Source organism: Phyllostomus hastatus, unplaced genomic scaffold (genome assembly GCF_019186645.2).
Source record: "Phyllostomus hastatus isolate PE091 unplaced genomic scaffold, TTU_PhHast_1.1 phas_contig_98, whole genome shotgun sequence".
NCBI lineage: Eukaryota > Metazoa > Chordata > Mammalia > Chiroptera > Phyllostomidae > Phyllostomus > Phyllostomus hastatus.
Window position 1 is genome coordinate 11,144,971 of NW_025333999.1, and position 22,990 is coordinate 11,167,960.

A 22,990-nucleotide genomic window follows, 5' to 3' on the forward strand; every position below is an offset into this window, starting at 1 on the left:
AAGGTAGAGGTAAAATTTGAACTCAGATTTTAAGCCCATTTTGACTACACAATTGCTGATTCTGTCCTTCAAACATGATTTTATCACCTAATTTTCAAAATCTTTTAAAAAACTATTTCTATATCCCTTCTATTTAAATCTTAATGTTCAGTTTCCTGTTAGTTGAACATATAGTTAGCCTGCTTATATGAAATGGATAGGTCACTTTGTGGTGTCTTGAAAGTCATCTAAGGAAGTGGTCCCCGATCTTTTTTGGCACCAGGGACTTTTTCCATGAACTGGGGTGGGAAGGATGGCTTTATAACCTGCCACCAGATGCAACTGAATTGTCACTTGCTTCTCACTGATAAGGTTTTGATATGCATCTACAAGCAATTAATTTATTATGGTCTCTGTGCCATCAAACCTCACTATTAATGATAATCTGTATTTGTAGCCATTACCCAGCACTAGCATCACTGCCTCAGCTCCTTCTCAGATCATCAGGCTTTAGATTCTCATAAGGAGAGTGCAACCTAGATCCCTTGCATGTTCAGTTCACAGTAGGGTTATGTTTCTGTGAGAATCTAATGCCACCTGCCCATCTGACAGGGGGCAGAGCTCAGACAGTAATGCAAGAGATGAGGAGCAGCTATAAATACAGATGAAGCTTCGCTTGCTCACCAGCTGTTCACCTCCTGCTGTGTGGCCAGTTTCTACCAGACTACACTGCTATGGATCTGTGGCCCGGGGACTGGGGATGCCTGATCTAAGGATAGAAAGAAAATGAAAGTGGATTCAATGACCGGGATTAAATCTCAGCTCACCACAAGGATCATGGTGACTCCTCTTAAGGAAACTCAAGAACTGGTCATATTTATTGAGCATCTACTTTGTGCCAGGGACTCTTAGAAATTACATAAGTAAAGTGGAGGACAAAACTGGTGAATATTCTTTTCTTCAAGGAGTTTACATTTCTGTTCAAGGAGACAAGCATAAACAAGTTAAATGAAGAGTATGCAGGATGGTGATAATTGTTATAAAGAAAAATAAAGTGAGAGAGAGAGAGAGATTGATTCATCTTGGATACTAAGTTAATCAAGGAAGGACTCTCCAATAAGGTGACATTTGAGTAGAGACTTGAAGGAAGGTATGGGAGGCATGCAAAGCAGAACAAAGGACCTGAGGGCTGAACCTGGAATGTCTTGTTTAAGAGCCAATGGAAAGGCCATTGTGGCTGCAATGTAGTAGGCCAGGGCCAGGGTGGGAGGAAATGAAATCGGACAGGTGACAGTGACTAAAACCTGAATGTCCTAGTAGACGTGTGTAAGGACTTGGTTATTCTTCACGAATGAGGACATTGGAGACCCTGAAGTGTGGCATATTCAGGTGGGTATTCTTAAAAGCTTATCTTGGCCATTGTGTTCAAAATACACTGAAGGGAAGCAAGGGCAGAAACAAGATGAGACAGGAGAATTGTGCCATATTTCAGGCAAAAGAAGATGGTAGTTTAAGAAAAAGCAGTGATAGTGGACTTATTGAGACTAGCTGATTGTGAGATAGAGTTAACAGGGCTTGTGAGCTGTGTGGGAGATGAGAATGAGAGAGAGACCGAGAGAGAGAGAGGGAGGGAGGGAGGGAAGTCAAATGATACCAAGTGCTTTGACTTGAAGAATGGGGAGTGGGGAAAATGGTAGGGGCTAGTGACTCAGGGGATAGGGTAGGGTTTTCATTTTGGACACATTAACATTGAGATACCTTTTTGTATAAAGAGTTCCTGGTAGAAGGACTAGAAACATAAGATTGGAGTTTAGGGGCAAGGCCTGGGTGGAGATATAAATCTATAAGTCTTCAGTGAATAAAGATGGCAGAAGGCATAGGTCAGAAAGCTGTAGACTGTGTGCCAAATCCAGGCTGCGCTTTTTTCACAAAATAAAGTGTTATGGAAACACAGCCACCTTCATTTGTTCCCACATTGTCTGTGGCTGCTTTCCTGATACAATGCCAGAGGTGGTGAGTAGTTGCGACCCAGACAACATCGCCTCAAAGCTTAAGATATTTTCTATCTGGACCTTTACAGAAAAAGTTTTCCCACCCTGGTACAAGCTCACCAAGGGAGTGGGTGTAGTTAAGTAGAAGAATGGCCCCAAGACAGATCCTTGAAGCACCACTTGGCAAAGAGATCAGAGTGGAAGAAAAACTGATAGATGTGGAGTAGGAGTAAACAGTGAGGTGGAAGAAAAACCATGAGAGAGTTGTTCTGGAAGCTACCTGCAACAAAAATCTATCGCAGGAAAAATAACCAAAGATTTTAGATTCTGTGAGCACTGAGGATCGGCCACTGGATTGAGCAAAGCAGAGGTTATTGGTCACCCAAATGACATAGTTTCTGTGCAGTGTAAAAGTAAAAGCATGATTAGAGTGAGTCCAGAGGGAATGAGTGAAATTAAATCAGAGACAGCAAATATGAAAAATTCTTTCCAGAAGTTTTCCTATGAAGGGGAGCAGAAAAATGGAGCATAAGTTAGAAGTGGAAGGCTTATAAAGAGAAATTCTTTTCCCCCCCCAACCCCCACTGCAAGTGCCAACCTTTGCTGCCAATGTTAACAAGTCCACAGAAGGCTAAGCACTGACAACACCAGGAGGAGGGAAGACCTGCTGGAACACTGTCTTTGATCTGGGGAAAGGAGATCCAGTGCAAGAATAAAGATGTTGCCCCTAGGCTCAAAGACCAGTCATGCATATGCATATCCTAAGAAGGGGCCTCTGGAGTGGTTCAAACAGGTGCAGGCCACTGGGCAGATGGGTGGTAGGAGCTCCGTAAGTTCCCTGCTGGTTGCTTCTATACACTCAGTGAATTTGAAAGCAGGGGCATCAACTTAAAGTGAGGATTTAAAAGAAAGTGTCAGAATTTCCAAGAAAGAGGAGTGGGTATGAAATATATGTGCAGAGAATGAGTGAATTTTGGAAACTCAACCAGTTTTCTAGAGATTGAAAAAGCCCACTTGAGGTTAGTGGTCATGGCTTCAAAGTGAAGTTGTCAGTGTAGTGTGCTCCCCCTCTGTGTTCTGGGCATTGGTGAAGGACAGGCAGTTGGGAGGCAGAGTACAGAGCAGTTTAACCAGAATCAGAGCTTTGTCAGGTGACAAAAATAAGACATGAAAGTAAAGGGAGAATTTTAGTATTGCTAGGGTTTTACTTCTCTTTTGGTGATAATTACATTCCTCAATGCTTTCATTATTTTTCCAAACTATTTTTTTAAAAAGTAATTTGTTTGGGTTTCTCAGCAGAATGTTGCCTCACGAGAAAGCCTGTCACTATGAAATTATTTTCAGCTTTATTGAGATATAGTTGGCATATAACTTTGTGTAAGTTTAAAGTGTTCAAAGTATTGCATTGGTACACTTACATATTGCAAAATGATTACCATCATAGGTTAGCTAACACTTCCATCCTATCAAATAATTACTATTTCTTTCTTGTGGAGAATACATTTAAGCTCTACTCTTTGGGCAATTTTCAAGTATATTATATAATATAGTAGTGGTGTTATATTCTATGCTATGCATTCAATAACCCAGAACTCATTCACAGTAAAACTGGAAGTTTGCATCCTTTGACCAACACTATAGTTTATAGTTTTATAAACCATAGAATCTATTTAAATGTTTATTTTTAGAGTTAGCATGTTGTCTCATAAACATAACTTTTTCCCAAAGGTCATTCTTTGTTCGGTGTGGAGTGTTTGGTTTAGTCCAGGTGTCAGAATTTGAGGACCACTTGCTTCATCGTGACTCCCAGGTGTAGGGCTTTTTCACATTGCATGTTTCTTTTCCAGCGTCTGGATCAACACCGAGTCAACCTTGCTGAAGTCTGAAATATTATGGCTCTCAGAACATTACAAAGTATTTGAGTAAATATACTTAAAATGAAGTTATAATAACGATCTGCTGATATAAAATTGTATTTCTTGAGGTTGCAAGCAGGAATAGTTTGTCTCAATAGGACCTTTTATTCCCCCAAAAAGGAATTTATAGACCTGAAATATCCAAGGGTGCTTGTTTTGCTGAAGAAAAGGGATGCTAGCGCCTTTAAGAAAGAGATGGTAACTTCCATTTCACAAGTGTGTTTGGGAAGAAAGATTTTACAAACTTGTCATAAATAAGTTTGAAAATCTAAAGTACATTGAGAATATTAAACAATAATATCACCATTATAAGTTGATGTTTTGCCATTTATTCTCTCTGGACAGGTTTATAAAAAACTGGACACTCATGTGGTCTTAGTGGGGATGGAAGTCTGGAATGAGAAGGACAAGATAGAGATAACCCCAAATGCAAGCTTCACCTTGAATAACTTTTGGAAATGGAGGGAGAGTGTCCTCTCAAGGAGAAGGCATCATGATATTGCTCAGTTAATCACGTATGTACAGAGTTCCCCCTTTGTACACTAGGTGGTTTTTAGCTTAAAGCTTTTCAAGGCCTGGGCAAAGCAAGTGGTGCTGCAGGGCACAGGGTAAGAGGAAGTGGTTTACACATAGAAGGTTAAAAGTTTAAAAAGTATTTATTTGAACCTTATTTTGAATATGCTCTTCTTTTTAAAAGAAAAGTTACTGATTTAGCAGTGATTCACAAATTTGCCTGTTCTGATTGGATGCACAGAAAAGAAAGACAGGTTTAGAGAATGGCAAGAGGGATTTAGCTTTAACATTTAAAAATAATTGATTAGTTTTAAGCATGAGTCAGGACAAACTTCTAGGATAGAAGAGAAATTGAATATTATATTCTAATTGTACACCTTTACCATACTGATGAAATGACTAATTAAAAAACACAGGGGAAATAAATCTAAGAGTTGTAAATCCTACAAGAAGTATAGAGCATATGCCTCAAAAGAAATCAAGAAAATTTGGCTGGGTAGTTTGCAGCTATCTCATACAGAAGGAGGAAGCAAAAATGACTTAAAATTCTGAATTTCACTTCCTAAGAAAATGATGGGAGTCATGGGAAAAATAGTGGACTAGATTTTGTCACAATTAATATCCTTTGCTAGTTACCTATTACGGCATCAGCTCACAGCCTCCTGATTTACACTAAGTCTTCTTCACTTCTATGGCTGGTAACTTGCCTTGTATGGCTGGAGTAGGGGACTGGTTGGGCGTCTGTCTGCATATATGCAGTTTTCATACGGCTAACTTGCACTGCCTTCAACATGGCAGTCTCTGGTTTTTGGGCATCCTAGAAGGTGACTAGCTTTCCCCAGAAGAAGCATTCTAAGAGGCTCAGGAGAAAGCTTAAAGGCTTTGCTATGAAACAATTTTGGAAATCATGGTGTCATTGCTGGTTTGTTCTGCTGGTCAAAGCAAGTCACAGACCTATCCAGATTCATAGGCACTACACAGGATGTAAATACTGCAAAGCTGGCTCATTGTGGGTTATCTCTGAAGAAGAGCTGCCACAGTTCCTTCATTTGAAAAGGTGAGTTCCAGATCAGGGGCCCACCAAAGGAAAGAGATCATTTTTGAAGTTCATGATTTTTCAAGATCTCATACTAGGGAGTAGTAAGGGAACCCAATTCTTATAGACTGGCTCCAGAGCCATGTTCAAACTGTAGTGTACTCCTGTATCTGAAGTGGTCAGGTGGAGAGGTACAAATTACAGACAAGATGTCAGATGTATAAATAAAAAATGGAAATACTATTTCAAAAGTAAAGTTCTTTCTTTCTTTCTTGTTTTTAAAAGATTTTATTTACCTATCTTCAGAGAGAGGGGAGGGGAGGGAGAAAGTCAAGGAGAGAAACATCAATGTGTAGTTGCCTTTTGCATGTCCCCAACTGTGGACATGGCCTACAACCCAGTCATGTGCCCTGATTGGGAATCAAACTGGCGACCCTTTTGTTTGCAGACCAGTACTCAATCCACTGAGCCACATCAGCCAGGGCTCAAAAGCAAATTTCTTGAATAGACCAAAATAAACAATATAAGCACTAAAAATATATGATGGAAATAAGTAATTGTCCATTCACTTGTAAACTGAAAGTTTTACCATTACCTGACAAATTAACAAAGATACCTATAACTAGGCATAACCAAGTAGGAACCTTAGAGTCCAAATATATTCTATTCACTAAAAAGAGGAACCAAAGTAAATAACTCCATAATAGGGAAAGATTTTATTTTTATAAATGAGCTAGTAGTAAGATGATTACAAACAAATGTAGACTCAAGTATTTTTACAATATAATTTTAAAAGAAGATTAAAATGCTATAAGTCTTTGAAATATCATGTATGATGCAAAATATCATTTCAAAATAACAAATATCTGAAAACTCCACAGTGAATGTAAAGTGGAAGTTCTCTAATTTCTCATTTTGTATGGCAAAATTAATATTCTCCATTTTTGATGCTGATAACAGGAAAATATAGGTTCAACTTTTTCTGTAAATCCACCTACTAAGTGAATTTTTAAAATGATGCATATTTGGCAAATTTATATCTGGGCCAGACTCTTGAACAGATAACAAAAAAATAGTAACAAATGAGGACCATGGATTCATTACAAGTTGAAAGCAAAAAAAAAAAAAAGATATAAAACCAAAACAAGAGATTAGAATTACTAAAAACCAAATATATCATCTCTGTAAATAAATGCAAGTGGTTCAAATCCCTCTTCAATGGGACAAATATTTCAATAACATAAAGGGTTCATTAACACAAATTCTTTCCGAATAGGCCCAAACTCCAAATACTACCATACTTAAAACACTAAAAGAAAGTAAAAGTAAAAAACATATGTGACAATACTAATATCAAAATAAGATACATAATATATATTTTAGATAGATATATCTAATATATCTATCTAAATGTATAGATAGATATATTTAAAGAGATAGATGTGTCTATCTCTAAATATTCTAGATATATAGATAGATACATAGATACATAGATAGATACATAGATAGATACATAGACAGACTGTCTGGAACAAATCTAACCATTGTTCATATAATGAAAATGGTTTGCACAGCATCAGTGTAACCTGGCAGCCAAGGACAGTGGACTGGAATGCACATGTGTGAACAATGATGACCTCACTATACTAGACAGTAGGGGTGCTAGACACCATTGAGTGAGCATGTGTACTGTGTGGCTGTCACATTAAAAATGACTAAGTAGAGCAATGAATCTTCATCAGACTTTATGAGAAACTTGAACATTCCTCCGCAGAAACCATTCAGATGATTCAGAAGGCCGCAGCTATGGGGAACTGGTGACTGGCAGCTTTATAACAATAACATGCCCAGTGTCATGCAGAGTTTTTTTGGTGAAACATCAAATCACTCAGATGACTCAGGCCCTTGACTGCCAAGATTTGGTGCCCTGTGACTTCTGGCTTTTCCCAAAACTAAAATCGTCTTTGAAAGGGAAGAAATTTCAGGCTGTTGATGAGATTCAAGAAAATATAACAGGGCAGCTAATGGCAATTGGGAGAACTGTATGAGGTCCCAAGGTGCCTACTTTGAAGGGCACTGAGGCCTCATGGTCCTATGTACAATGTTTCTTGTATCTTCTTCAATAACTGTCTCTATTTTTCATATTAAATGGATGGATACTTTCTAGACAGACCTTGTATATAAAGAAAAACATTTATTAGGACCAAAAAACCTTTGATTTTCTGACAAGAGGTGAATTTGACAATGAAAATATAATAACTATGAATGATATATATAATATTAAAAGTGATTGCATTCAGGTGCTTGGATTTAGGTGATATGACAACTATTATATAAGAAAAAAGCCTCATCAAATTAAAAACACTGAAGGAAATATTTATGAATGATGATTCATAATGTGAGTATCTATGTTGACCATTCAGAATTGTGGATTAACTGTCTATAAAATAAAGCTTAGAATTGGAAGTTTTCATAGCAATTTCTTTCTTTCTTGCAGGGCAAGAGGCTTTTCTGGAACAACTGTGGGCCTTGCTTTCATGTCTTCAATGTGCACTCCTTATTCCGTTGGCGTCATTCAGGTTTGTTGGAAGATAAGCAATTGGTTTTATGTTCAAGCTCATCAAAAGCTCTGTTTTCTGAATCTGTTGAAAAGATAGTATAGTTTTTCTCCTTCAGTTAGTTGGCATGGTGGGTTAACACTGATTGAATTTCAAATGTTGCATCAATTTCACACATCCATAAGTAGCTCTGCACAATCATAAAGCATTATTTTGTTTATGGAAGTTGTTCCGGGGGGGAAACATTGAAGTTATGAAAATAATTATTTAAATGAAAATACCCTAAATTTGAAAGAATATCAAGGCAATCTGGAAAGTCTCTAAACATATTTCCACTTTTCTTAATTTTTTTTATTTGTTTTTGTCTCCACATGGGGAGCTCTAGCTAGATAACTAGGTTTACCAAATTTATTTCAACAATGAAACAAATTTGGTATGAAACAATATTGTGAATGGTAGGTATTAACTTTTCATCTTATATGGCACAAGTGTTCCTTGTCTGGGTCTTGTACTGTGCCCTATGAATCTCTCTATTTCGTTCTTTGAAATGAAGTAGATAAGGGAAAGAGGTTTCTGTGTATGCGTGTTATCAGCCGATTTGTCCCCCCACTGGGAAATTATAATCAGCAAGGATTTTCTGCTGTTATTTTGCTGCTCCTAGGTAACTTGGGCCCCCAGTCTAGCACCTCTAATCAGATACAACCTGGTAATGAAGTTGGCCACTGGCCAGACTTCATGCAATGGGGCAAGTCTGGAATTGACCGATGTCTAGTCTTGGTAGTAACAGAGTTGAAAAAAGTACTATTTTACTAAAGTTCTAGGTCAATGAACTCTTTTAAAGCTCCATTAGCTAAACATATCAGAGCCCTCCAATTGAACTAGAATATATTAAAAAGAGAGCTGGAGAGGGAGGTAGATTATTTTTTAAATGTTTTTGATTTCATATCATTTTTGAAGAAATTTTGCCACTATCTCTCATAGCAGAAAACCACAAAAATTTTCTCATTATTTTCCAGTCACAAGAACAAAGAGTAGGTAATATGTTCTGTGATGGGCATTTAGTACTGAAGTTTTGTAGGTGTATGTGTGGAAAGAAAGAGAGAGGGAGAACAGATGGTGGGTGGGTGTGTTGGGTGGCAGCTAAAATCAGTCTCTGTACTCCACTTGGCTACAGTAAAAGTATTTAATTATACCCTGAGTGATAATTCAGTCTGAGAACCAGAAGATCTGTTTTTCTGTTTCCACCCTTAGGACCACAGTGACAATGCACTTAGTGTTGCAGGGACAATGGCCCATGAGATGGGCCATAACTTTGGAATGTTCCATGATTACTATCTTTGCCAGTGTCCAGAAAAAATATGTGTGATGGAAGAAGCACTAAGGTAAGGCTTTCTGGGAAGATGCTATTTTCCCCTGTTTTTGGTTCCCTCTGGGCTATGCTACTCTTTTATATCATCTTCCACACCATGGTCAAGGTTTTAAATGATTAAATAGCATAGTTATGAATGTGTGCCTATATATACAAAACCACCCCTTCCTTCATCTCTATGTGAACATTTTTTCATTAGTTGAGATGTAATTTAAACATAGTCTCTTCGCTGTTGCAGTGACTTGTCATTTTATCCTCATCTACAGAAATTCATGAGAATTTATCAACTTCTCAGTAACTTCATGTTAGGTAGTGATAAGAAAAAAGTTCGAGGAAAAAACCCAAAGAAGAAAGTTCTCACAGGAGGATGAAGAGAGAACCTGTGAAAAGATATGACCCATTTCTGCCTTGCCTTAGGCAATTTTGCCAGGGAATTTTATTTTTAAAAGTTCCACAGTCCCTTTTTCACATGCATTTCCTCTTTTCCATTTTCCTTCTTAGCTCGTGCAACCTAGGGTCAGTCTCCCTTCCACAAAACAGCACATGGCTGTGTGCCGGCTACATGGTCTGGTGTTATCTCCTCCAGATGCTGGTGCATTTTTAAACCTCAGCTTTGTTAGTGGAATGAAGAAATTCTGTCAATAGGAATTCCTCTGAAGGAAAGTAAATTCGTAGACATGCAAATATGTAAACTTGTACTACTTTTAGAACTTTACAATCAAAGTAACCTAAGGCCAAATAAGATTATCTAGGTAAATCAGAAGCATGTTTTTTTAAAGAGCAGCCTGGATATACTTTGAGATATGACCATGTTTGCTCATTTAGCTGGAGATGTTTGTCCCTCCCAGTGGTCTAATTCAGGCATGTGTATACATCCATGATTTAGTAGCTGGTCAGTGGATTTAATCTGATCTTTTGGGACAGGTTTTTGGGGCACCATCCTCAGGGCCCCCTGGGTGCTCATTTTTTCTTCCCTTCCCTTCACAGCATAGACACACCCACGGACTTCAGTTCCTGCAGCCGTGTCAGCTTTGCCCAGTTTTCTAAAGGTAAGTTATCAGATTGCCTCTTCAATGCCCCGCTGCCTGCAGACGTCCTATCCACCCCGCTCTGTGGGAACCAGCTGGTAGAGGAGGAAGAAGACTGCGACTGCGGGACTTCTGAGGTACGATCCAGTCTTTCCTACCGAAAGTCCAGTTTGCCTTTCAATTGCGAAGAAGAAAAACTATAGGACTCTATAGTGTTTTTGCACTTAAAATCTACATAATCTTACTTATCCATGTCACCCCAATACATACAATTAAAAATAAAACACTTTTGAGCCATATTTTAAAAAACTACATAGTGTGATTCCTTATAAATTTGCATGTTTCTTGTGATTTATATACATATTTATTTGCAAATCTTTGTCAGTCCAGCCTTTCTAACAATGAACACTGCATAGCTTAAAAGACTGTCTTGGAGTTCCTTCCCCATATCTGTTTTTTAAGTACAACACACCTGCCTGGGCTTTGTGCCCTCGTGCCTCCCTTTCTGTTTGAAGTACTCCACATTTCTTGTGTGCCTATGACTTCCTGCACAGTTACTTTAGACACACCACTGTGACAGTGCTCACAGAGTGGAAGTAGCTTGCCCCAGGTCACTGAGCTGGTAAACGAAGGGGCCAAGGTGTGCTTTCGGGTGTCCTGGTTCAGCAGTCCCGGATTCATCCCGCACAGTTTGCCCCCTGGTAACTCAGGACTCCTTACCATTAGAAGAGCCTACCATTGGAGGACCCCACCTTGTTCACTGTGTCATAGGCTGGGCTGCAGCGCGTCCAGTCCTCAGGGCTCCAGCTTCACAGGACCTTCAAAACAGTATCACACATTTATTCATCCAGTGGAAAAATGAATCTTTCTCAGATGATGTTTGTATTTGCAATAAGGGCCAGAATTTTAACCCTAAATTTTGTAATTTTAAATATATCATTCCTCATGGGGAATCTGAACAGCTACAAACAGTAGGGGGCCTAATTTCTCAAAAACAAACAAAAAAGAGAGAACAAAACATATTGCTTCATGCAAAGTTAGAGTCAATGTCAAAATTGAGTAAATTATATTTTTTGATTTTCAGTTACATGTTCTGAAGAGTAAATTTAATGCTGAATAGGTACAAAATTGATTGGTTGAAGTAATGTTCTTTAGATAAATTTTATTTTTTCAAAGCCTGTCCTTTGTCTTTCTTTTTGCTCTCATATTCTGAGTATTATTATGGAAAACTGGGTGAACTAAAAAATATACTCAAATTTTTGAAAAATGTAAGTAGAATTCAGAAAAATAATGTACCCTTGGTTGCTCTAAAATCTCAGTTTTTCTAACATTAATCTTGTTGGGGTTTTTTATTTTCCTGAAAATTATTTTGAGACCACACCAAAGTGAGGTCTGTGTGATGAATAAATTATATCATGAGTTGTGCTAAAATGAGACCAAAAATTAATTCTGCATTTGCAATTCTTTCTGGCATTTCTTAGGAGTGTACCAACATCTGCTGTAATGCTGAAACGTGCACGGTCAAGGCGGGATCGATGTGTGCATCCGGGGAGTGCTGTGAAGGGTGCCAGGTGAGAGTCTTCATCTGTCTTCGCAGTTATGAGTGCCCTTTATTTTTCCATGTTAAAATCTCAGGGCTGGTGATCAGTGAAATAGACAAAGCAACATTTTTCTGTCTCTAAAATAATGCTACCTACCATTTACCAAGTCTTCCCTGAGTGCTTGACAAGCATGGGCTATTTGATTCTCTAATATCCCTTCGAAGTAGTTTGTATTACCTCATTTTACTTTTGAGGGGAAAGAGGCTCAGAACAGGAAAATATGCAAAATAATAGGACTACTAAATGGCAAATTCCATATTTACCGGTTCTAAAGCCAGTACTGTTCACTCCTACCTTCTGCTTCTTGAGATGCTACATGGCCTTCTTGGTGCAAATCTCATAATTTGTTATAAATCCCTTTAACAATGAGTTTGGTAGAAAACATTTTTTTTTAAATAATGTTGAGGCTCCACTGTCTTTGGCCTTTGAAGTCACTTCAGGGCAAAATTCATAAATGAGGATACCCTGTCATTTTCTCTGTGAGACTTTCTGACTTTTCTTTCAAGTTTGTATTCAACATTTTGTATTCCATTGTTTATAACAATTATTTATTTGTGTGTCTGTGTCCTTTGTTAGAATGACTCCTAAGGGCAGGGGACTGAAACCTTCACCTAGCACAGAATTTAATATATTTTAAATGCTCAATAACTATTTTTAGAAAGAATGTGTGGATTGTATACCAGGTTATAGGTAGGGTTTGGGACAAAGTTTTTTTTAATGTCAATTAGGGATAGAAAAGAAATAAAGGAGGCTAACAGGAAGAAAATTTGAGAACTTATGTAGTATTCAACAAGTGTGTATTACATTCTATTTACTAGCTATTATGAGAGATGTTAAAAAAAAAAAGCGGTCTTTGACCTCGAAGAATTTGCTACTTGCTCAGGACAATGCTATACATACCTGAAACTGGTGAAAATAGAATGTGTGACTGAATGCCCAGGTAGATATTGTAATGGTACATATCCTTCATATAAATCTTTTTACTTATATTTTCACAATGAACTTGTAAATTAAATATTAGATGGGAACATGGATTTTCAGAGAGATTAAATCCATTTTCTAAGGTGACACATTTAGTCACTGGCAGAGCCAAGGCTCAAATCTGCATCTCCCAAATGTGTGTTCTGGCCAGTTCGGCCGCCTTTCCTACCGCGCACAGAAGAGAGGCGCAGCTGCGTGTATGGAAGAAGGCAGGGAGGCTTCATGGAATGGGAGCCTTTCAGACTAGTCTGGAAATCAATGAGCAGATTTTAGAGAATCAACCAAAAGAGAAAATTTTTCCAAATAAGGACATTGAGAGAAAGAACAAAGACAGCACAAAAGGTATAAGCATAGTATAGAAATTGTCTGGCTGGAGCAACTTGGGGGGCCTCATACACTCCAGTGAGTTTGGATTTTATTCTGTCACCAGCATAAAAATATTGAAAGTGTCTGGGTAACTTGCGAGACTACCTGCTCCCTTCAGCTAGGGAAGAAACGTGTCCTGTGTCCACACAGTAAAACCTTGGTTTACTAAGATTTCTCTCAGGAAATAAGAGCAAGATTCACAGTAGTAGATTGTAATGGAATTAATACATCGAATGAATATTTGGATATTTCTTCTTCATTATAAATTATTCCATAAGAAGTGAGTTGACCCTGGCTGGCATAGCTCAGTGGATTGAGCACGGGCTGGGAACCAAAGTGTCCCAGGTTCGATTCCCAGCCAGGGTACATCCCTGGGTTGCAGGCCATAACCCCCAGCAACCGCACATTGATGTTTCTCTCTCTCTCTCTCTATCTCCCCCCCTTCCCTCTCTAAAAATAAATAAATAAAATCTTAAAAAAAGAATTAAAAAAAAAGAAGTGAGTTGAAAAGAAATATATGAAAGGAATTAAGAATTAGGAAACATGATGCCTGAGATCCTCTCAGAGCATGCTGACCGGATGCTGGTGAGCTTATCTTTCTTATTAACATGGGAGATCCACTTCACCAACAAATCTCTGTGGTTACACATTGAAACCTCTTTGAAAGTCTTGACAAAGATGCATTCCACAAAGGGATAAATAATTTCCTTCTTTGCATCTCAGATGTTGCTTGGTTTTTGTCTGCATTTGTATCTTTGGTATTTCTGTAGTGTTTGCCCTCCAAATCCAGAAATATTGATTGATTAAAGAATTAGGGCATGGTCAAAGTCAATGGAAATGACACAATAGAAGATGACTGTACCTTATACAGTATAAGTGTAAACTGGAATAGAATAATGCCCCTAACTACCTCGACAATAAAAGGACAGAGGGAAAATATCATTTGCATCAATTGGAGATATGTGGTAGGTGAGGTGAATAAAAGCCTTGTATCCTTTTTTCCTCTGCAGATTAAAAAAGGTGGTACAGTGTGCCGACCAGCAAAAGATGAGTGTGATCTGCCAGAAATGTGTGATGGTCAGTCCGCTCTTTGCCCTGATGACCGATTTCAAGTCAATGGCTTCCCTTGCCAGAATGGGAAGGGCTACTGCCTGATGGGGCTGTGCCCCACGCTGCAGGCACAGTGCTCTGAGCTCTGGGGACCAGGTAGGGAGACACACCCCAGTGCTGCTGGCATGCCCACCTCTCTCCACACACATGCTCAAAAGAAAAAGAAACAAAAAACATCACCTTATTCCAAGTGACAGCGTTGAATCATGGCCCAAGTAGCCTTCTGTCCTGTTCTTTTTTCTTAGAAACTGTACCGCTGCATTTTAGGGTGTATGGTCAATTTGGGCTTGCTAGATATAGCAAATAAAAATAAGAATGGCCCAGTGAAATTTTAATCTCAGATTAAAAATCTTTTATCGTATCTGTATGTCTCATGCAGTATTTGAGGCAAACTCATAATAAAAAGTACTTTTTGTGTATCTGAGATTCTAATGTAACTGGATTCAGAAACATTTTATCATTCCTAAAAATATACAAGGGACAAGATTAAGGAAAACGACAATAATTATTGACTCATACTATACCTAAGATAAATGAAACCTGGGAAATAAATGGACAAGCATCTAGAAAAATTCCCCTATGTGTCAGGCAAGGGTGGGCTGAGACTCAATGTGGGGAGCAAAGGTCAATACCACTAGTACATCGAGTGCAAATATAGTAAAAAATATGAATAAAAACAAGTAAATCTTCTACACCAGTTAAACTGGCAACTCTGGGTTACAGTTAATGCTTAGTGTTGATGAGGATGTGACAAAATGTCTGATTTCACACACTGGTAAGAATATTAATTAGCATAATCTTTTCAGAGAGAATTGGAGAAATGCATACAGGGTGGCCAAGAGTAGGTTTACAATTGTTTGCATGGGAAATAAGACAATAATTAATAAATAATAATATGAGAATAAACTCTGTGCCCTGGCCAGGTACTCAGTTGGTTGAAGCATTGTCCTGTACACCTAAAGTCTGAGGGTTCCATTCCCAGCCAGAGAATATACCAAGGTTGTGGGTTTGAGCCCTGCTCTGGGACTCAACCAGTCAATATTTCTCTCTCACATCAATGTCTGTCTCTGTCTCTGTCTCTTTCTCTCTTCTTAAAATCAATAAAAAGAACAGATCCTTGTGCAAAGATTGAAAAAAAAAAGAACTCACAACTGTAAACCTACTTTTGCCAACCCCTGTATACAACATGAAAAAAGTAATCCTTTTTCTAAAAGTTGTACCCAGGAATATTTATTTACAAGGATTTCATCCATCATTTTTAAAAAGTAATAGTGGATAATTGGGAAACTTCAAGAATAAGGGTTAGTCAAATAAATTATAGTGTATCAATCCAATGGATTTTTTTACAACTATGATATTGTACAATATTTCATACCTGGGGAAAGGACAAGTTAATTGGGAAAAAGTAATTTATGAAGCACTGTGATACCAGGTATATGGATGCTACTTTCTGCAATATTAGCCATAGTAACTCTGAAGTTTGGGATTAAGAATATGCTTTTTCCAGCATGGATGGATCTAGAGGGTATGATGCTAAGTGAAATAAGCCAGTTAGAGAGAGACAAATACCATATGTTCTCACTTATATGTGGAATATCATGAATGAAATAAACTAGCAAACAAAACAGAAACAGACTCATAGAGACAGAGAACATTCTGACAGCTGTCAGAGGGGAGGGGAGGTGGGGGGCTGGGTGAAAAAGGCGAAGGCATCGAGCAGTCCAGGTGGGTAGCTGCAGAACAGCCACAGAGGTGCAGGGTACTGCACAGAGAATGTCATCAATAATGTGGAGCTAACAGAGTACGGGCCAGGTGGGTGCCTGGGGCCCATTCTGTAGAGTGCATAGTTTGTTGGCCACTTTGCTGTACATCTGAAAATGGTGCAGAAGGGTGTGGAATGTAAACTGTGGTTAAAAAAGAATATGCTTTTTACAAATTATTAATGCCAAATTATTCAATCAATTTTCAGTGTAGATATTTTGTATAGTAAGGAACTAATGCTACTATGATACAAATAATTGAGAAAATATGGTAATAAACTAGTTCCATCATCTTGAACATTGAGACATAAATTCCCTTAAAATGGTTTGAGTTTACAAATAATTACAAGAAGTTCAATGATTTTTCTTAAAACCAGTGTAATGTCTTCATAGATTTTTAATTATTTTAACCTATTTTGGTTTTTGAAAGACTGAATTCAAATTTTTCCTATGCTATTTATTGAAATTTAAGAGGGGCATCTCACACAGAATAGGAGCATAAGTATTAGACTCAGAACTGGGTGGGCAATCTGGTTTTTCATCTCTCTCTGTGACTTCATCAATATGATTCTCCATTTCCTTATTGGTAAAGTGGACATGGTAATAACAATGGCTAATATTTCTCAACCACTTACTAGTCACTATCCACTCTTCTTATTGGCTCATGTATATTAACTCATTTAACACTCACAACAACCTTATGAAGTTGGCACTCTTACATATTCTCATTTTATAGCTGAGAAAACCACAAGGTTAAGGCACTTGCCCAAGATCACACAGCTGCTCAGTCTTTCTTAACACTTGAGCTGTTAAGCACCATGTTTTCTTGCTTAGCTGATGGGGATTAGAGGGAGATTACATGAGAAATTAAATATGATGCTCATTACTGTTCCTGGCAAAACAGGAGTCTGACCAAGCATACCATGTCGTTGTCATAGTAGAAGCAGCAAGATAGCATTTCACCATCTGCCTGTTGGGTGTTAACACAAAGACTGCAGCTCTCCTGTCTAAATCTTCATAGCTACATAGATTTCTCTCAACTTTCAGCAAACCATCCAGATGTTTTCAAATAGTAAGATAGCCATTATTCAAAAATAGATTTAAAAGATTGTTTTTAACTCCAGCCAGCTCACTTTAAAAAAAAATTTATTTATTTATTTTTAGAGAGGAGAAGAGAGGGAGAAAGAGAGAAACATCAATGTGAGGTTGCCTCTCATACTTCCCCTACTGGGGACCTGTCCCTGTACAATCCAGGCATATGCCTAGACTGGGAATTGAACTGGTGACCCTTTGGTTCACAGGCTGGCACTTGATCCACTGAGCCACACCAGCCAGGGCTCCAGTCAGCTCTTGATATTAAGTTATTGCAGGCTCTGGTTCTGAGACTTTCCAATGGGATTACATCATGTGCTGCATAATGACACTTCGGTCATTGACAAACCACATATCCTAAGGTGGCTGAATTAGATTTGAATTAGATTTAATGCAGTTGAAAATTGTGTATTACATGCTGATGTCATAACCATCATAATGTCATAGCACAACACATCACTCACATGTGTGTGGTAATGTTGATGTAAACACACTGCCCTGCCAGTTATATAAAAGTGTAGCACATGCAGTTATGCACAGGACATAATACTGATAATGATAATAAATAATTGCCTCATTGGTTTATACATTTACTCTAGTATCCATCTCGTCCTTATTTTAGTGTTCTCTTTCTGCTTTTAAGAAAAGTCTGCCGTACAAGAGTCTGTCTCAGACATCTCCTGTCTACTGTGTCTATGTAATGCTTCATTTTCTTGTGTTATTGATTTACTCTCATGTGTTGTTCATCATGGCTCTTAAATGTATAAAATCCACTGCTAATGTTGCCAGTAAGAGGCCACATCAGAGGACTCACCTGGGGATAGAAGTGAATAAGGATGATGAAGGTGGGAAGTCGGTGGTAGTTGTTGCTTGCCAGTTGGGCATGTCCCCTTCCACCACGGCAACTATCTTGAAGAACAAGAACAAAATGATAGAAGCTGTTAAAGAGTCTGCTTCCTTGAAGGCAATGAGACTAACACAAATTTGAGAACAATATGATTTCAATACTATATGAGATATAAAACTGAAAGCAACAAATGAGCAAGCAAGACAAAAACTCATAGACACAGACAACAGCATGGTGGTTACCAGAGGGAAGGGGTTAGGAGATAGAAAGGGTAAAGGGGATTAAATATATGGTGATGGAAAATAATTTTACTTTGAGTGGTAAACACATAGTATGATATACAGATGATGTAGTATAGAATTCTATAATTGAAACTGAAATAATCTTATTAACAAATGTTACTCCAATACATTTAATTAAAAAAAGAAAAATATTCAAAAAGGACTTATATCAGATAGGGAGAAACTTCTAATGACCTGGACTGAAGAACAGACACAGAAGTGTGCTTTTCTCAACACTGTGACAATTATGTCCAAAGCAAAAAAATTGTTTGTGATGTTGAAATGATGATGTTGAATTTATGGCTAGCGTGGGTTGGTTTAAATGATCCGAGAGTTGTTATTCATTACATAATGTGAATGTGAGTGGTGAGTATGCAAGTTACTAATGTGAAAACAGCTAAATTTTTTTGAAAACTCTAGATAAGCTGATTGTGGAGGAAAATTACTTGACAGAGCAAATATTCAATATGGATGAAAGCTCCCTACTCTGGAAATGGGTGCCTGAAAGGACTCTCATCCATAAGGGGGCCAGTCAGTGTCAGGTTTCAAGGTTCTAAGGACGGGTTGACAGTCTTGGTTGGGGGCAGTGTTACAGGCCACAAATGGAAACCCATTGTGGTCTGGCATAGGGAAAACCCCAGGGCCTTGGAGCTTTTCAGCAAGCACACCCAGCCAGTGCGCTACAGGAGCAATAGGAGGTCATGGCTGACCCAGCTCCTCGTCCAAGATCCCTTCCTGGGTTGCTGTGCCAGTGATGTGGAGAAGTGCTGTTTGGAGCCTAGCATATGTTTCAAGATTTTGCTTATTGGTAATAAAGCTCCTGGGCATCCTCCTTTTAGTGGTGATCTTCATCCTGACAACAAAGTATGTTTCTCCCTCCAAACACCACCTCTTTGATCCAACAGTCAAAGAGGTATAGCAGCCTCTAAGGCCTACTACCTGAGGAGGACCCTTGCCCAGGTAGTTGTTGCAACTGAGGAAGACACCAAAAAGATGCTTAGGATTAAAGTATCTCTGACAGCATTAAGAACCTTCCTTGGGCTTGGGGTGATGTCACCAAGAAGAGTATGAATGGCATCTGGAAAGAAGACACTCAAGAGATTCACCCATGACTTCACAAGATTTGCCAAGGATGAGGAGGCTGCAGCAATTGAGACAGTGGTGGAGACGGCAAATGCCTTCCACCGGGGGGCGGGGGGTAGGATGACACTGAGGCACATGTGGAGGTAGTTTCTGAGGGACTGACCAATGACCAATGACTGGATCATTGGAACTGGAACAGGAATGCATAGCTGGAAAATAGGAAAGAGAAAAAACTGGGAGAAGGAAAAGAAGACCCCCCCCCAAGAACATTTGCAGTGAAGGGTTTAGCTGAAGCTTTTGCAGATTTCAGCAGGCTTCTTGAAAAGTCAGGAAACAGGGATGCTACCACTGAAAGGTTTTCATTAATAGAGAGGAATGCTCATGATGCATTGTCTGCTTATAAGCAAATGTATGATGAAGAAGAGAAGCCAAGCAAACCACCATGGACGTATTTCTGAAGAGTGATAACTTTCTCAAGAAGCTCCTCCAGCAGGAGGTGTTCTGGGAGAAGGCACTGTTGTCATAGGAGATGACAGCTCCCTGCATGTTGTTGCCATTGAACACCCTCCTGTGGGACAAGGTGTGGAGGTGGGAGACAGTGATAATGATCCTGACCCAAGTTTAAAAAAAAAGATTTTAATAGAAATTTCTAGAACAGGGATATATAGAAAAAAGTTTTTGTACAACTATACAATAGTTTGTGTTTTAAGCTGTGTTGTTATAAAATAGTTTAAAAGTTTTAAAAATAAAAAGTTTATAAAATAAAGTTATAGTAAGCTAAGTTTAGTTTATTATTGAAGAAGGAAAAGTATTTTTTAAATAGATTTAGTGTAGCCTAAGCACCCAGTGTTTACAAAGTCTGCAGTGTTGCACAGTCACATCCTAGGCCTTCACACTCTCTCCCCGCCCACTAACGCCACCGGAGCCACTCCTGGTGCTGCAACTTCCGTCCATGGTAAGTTCCCTACACAGGTTCACCATTTTTAGTCATTTATAGTGTAATATTACTGTACCTTTTATTTATTTCTTATTTAATCTTTATTGTATTTTTTCCATTGCTATTTAGTTCCCTTAGATCCTTCTGCAATCCTTCAACCCCTTATTTGCTCAATCCCTCCACCTCTTAACCTTATCCCCCGACTAGCTGTCATCTGCTCTCCAACTATGAGTCTGTCTCTGTTCTCCTTGTTAATTCAGTTTGTTCATTAGTTTCCACATATGAGTGAAATCATTTGGCATTTGTCTTTCCCTGACTGGGCTTATTTCATTTAGCATAATGTTCTCTAGGTCCATCCATACTATCACAAAGGGTAAAATTTTCTTTTTTATGGCCAAGTAGTATTCCATTGTGTAAATATCCCATAGTTGTTTTATCCACTCATCTACTGATGGACACTTGGGCTACTTCCATATCTTAGTGATTGTAAATAATGCTACAATGAACATAGGGGTGCTTATATTCTTTTGAATCAGTGTTTCTAGTCCCTTCAGATATATTCCCAGAAGTGGGATTGCTGGGTCAAAAGGAAGAGCCATTTTTAATGTTTTGAGGTATCTCCATACTGCTTTCCACAATGGCTGCACCAATCTGCATTTACACAAGCAGTGTAAAAGGGTTCGCCTTTCTCCACATCCTCGCCAGCACTTGTTTGTTGATTTATTGATGATAGTCATTCTGACAGGTGTGAGATAAAGTGGCACTGCATACATATCTATCAATAATCACTTTAAATGTAAATGGACTTCAAGCCAAGATGGAGGCATAGGTAGATACACTTTGCCACCTTGCACAACCAAAAGAAGGACAACAAATTTAAAAACAAAAAATAACCAGAACTGCTGGAAAAATCAAACTGTGTGGAAGTCCAACAACCAAGGAGTTAAAGAAGAAACATTCATCCAGGCTGGTAGGAGGGCCAGAGACAGGCAGCCAGGGTGGAGAGGACTCATGGCAAGGTGGTGGTTAGAGGACCAGGGCAAGTGAGGTGGCTGCTGGCAGACCTGATGGTCCCACATTTGCATGAGAATAAACTGGTAGGAACAACTGGGGAGCAAGACAGACCATGCAACCCAGGGTTCCAGTGGAACCCAGGGAAATAAAGTCTCAAGACCTCTGACTGAAAAAAACTTGTGGGAGTTGAGGCAGCAGGAGTAACTCCCAGCCTCACAGGAGAGTTTGTTGGAGAGACCCACTGACTCCTAGAAGGTACACAAACCTACCCACCTAGGAATCAGCACTAGAAGGGCTCAATTTGCTTGTAAGTAGCAGAGGAAGTGACTGAAAGCCAACCAAGAGCTGAGCAAGTGGCTTTGTTCTCTCTCAGGCCTCTCCCCCACATACATTGCTACAACACAGCAACATGAACCCATGTTCATGAATTGCACCTCCCTAGCGAATACCTAAGTCTCCACCTCTTACTATGTAACAGGCATGCTAAGACAAAAAATTTGGTCCAAATGAAAGAACAGATCAAAGCTCCAGAAAAAATACAATTAAGTGACAAAGAGATAGCTCACCTATCCGATGCATGGTTCAAAACACTGGTAATCAGGATGCTCAAAGAATTGGTTGAGTATGGTCACAAAATAGAGGAAAAAGTGAAGGCTATGAAAAGTGAAATAAAAGGAAATGTAGAGGGAACCAACAGTGAAGGTAAGGAAACCAGGACTCAAATCAACAATTTGGAGCAGAAGGAAGAAATAAACATTCAACCAGAACAGAATAAACAAACAAGAATTCAAAAGAACGAAGAGAAGTTTGGGACCCTCTGGGACAACTTTAAGCATTTTAACATCAGAATCGCAGAGGTGTCAGAAAGAGAAGAGGAAGAGCAAGAAATTGAAAACTTATTTGAAAAAATAATGAAGGAGAACTCCCCCAATCTGGCAAAGGAAATAGACTTCCAGTAAGTCCAGGCACCTCAAGAGTCCCAAAGAAGTTGGACCCAAGGAAGCACACACCAAGACACACCATAATTACCTTACTCAAGATTAAAGGTAAGGAGAGGATCTTAAAAGCAGCAAGAGAAAAGGAGACCGTTACCTACAAAGGAGTTCCCATAAGACTGTCAGCTGATTTCTCAAAAGAAACCTTGCAGACAAGAAGGGGCTGGCAAGCATATTCGAAGTCATGAAAGACAAGGACCTACATCCAAAATTACTCTATCCAGCAAAGCTCTCATTTAGAATACAAGGGAAGATAAAGTGCTTCCCAGATAAGGTCAAGTTAAAGGAGTTCATCATTACCAAGCACTTATATGAAATGTTAAAGGGACTTATCTAAGAAAAAAAAGAAGATAAAAAATATGAACAGTAAAATGACAACAAACTCACAACTATCAACAACCAAACCTAAAAAAACAAAAACAAAAATGAACTAAGCAAACAACTAGAACAAGAACAGATTCACAGAAATGGAGATCACATGGAGGGTTATCAGTGGGGAGTGGGAGGGGAAAAATGGAAGAAAAGGTACAGAG

At 38.7% G+C, this 22,990-nt stretch overlaps 1 protein-coding gene across 7 annotated transcripts in view; it reads left to right on the top strand.

Annotated features, from left to right (window-relative positions):
• ADAM28 (ADAM metallopeptidase domain 28) overlaps window positions 1–22,990 on the top strand; it is a 50,863-nt gene that overhangs the window by 18,746 nt on the left and 9,127 nt on the right. For 5 of the 7 annotated variants that reach the window (XM_045853383.1, XM_045853384.1, XM_045853387.1 and 2 more), the window contains 6 exons: window positions 4,232–4,401; window positions 7,933–8,014; window positions 9,245–9,375; window positions 10,350–10,527; window positions 11,872–11,961; window positions 14,349–14,544. In XM_045853383.1, coding sequence (XP_045709339.1) covers window positions 4,232–4,401; window positions 7,933–8,014; window positions 9,245–9,375; window positions 10,350–10,527; window positions 11,872–11,961; window positions 14,349–14,544 — 847 coding nt within the window. Of the gene's footprint in view, window positions 1–4,231; window positions 4,402–7,932; window positions 8,015–9,244; window positions 9,376–10,349; window positions 10,528–11,871; window positions 11,962–14,348; window positions 15,027–22,990 lie in introns of those variants that run through there. The other 2 variants (XM_045853385.1, XM_045853390.1) reach the window with 2 other exon arrangements.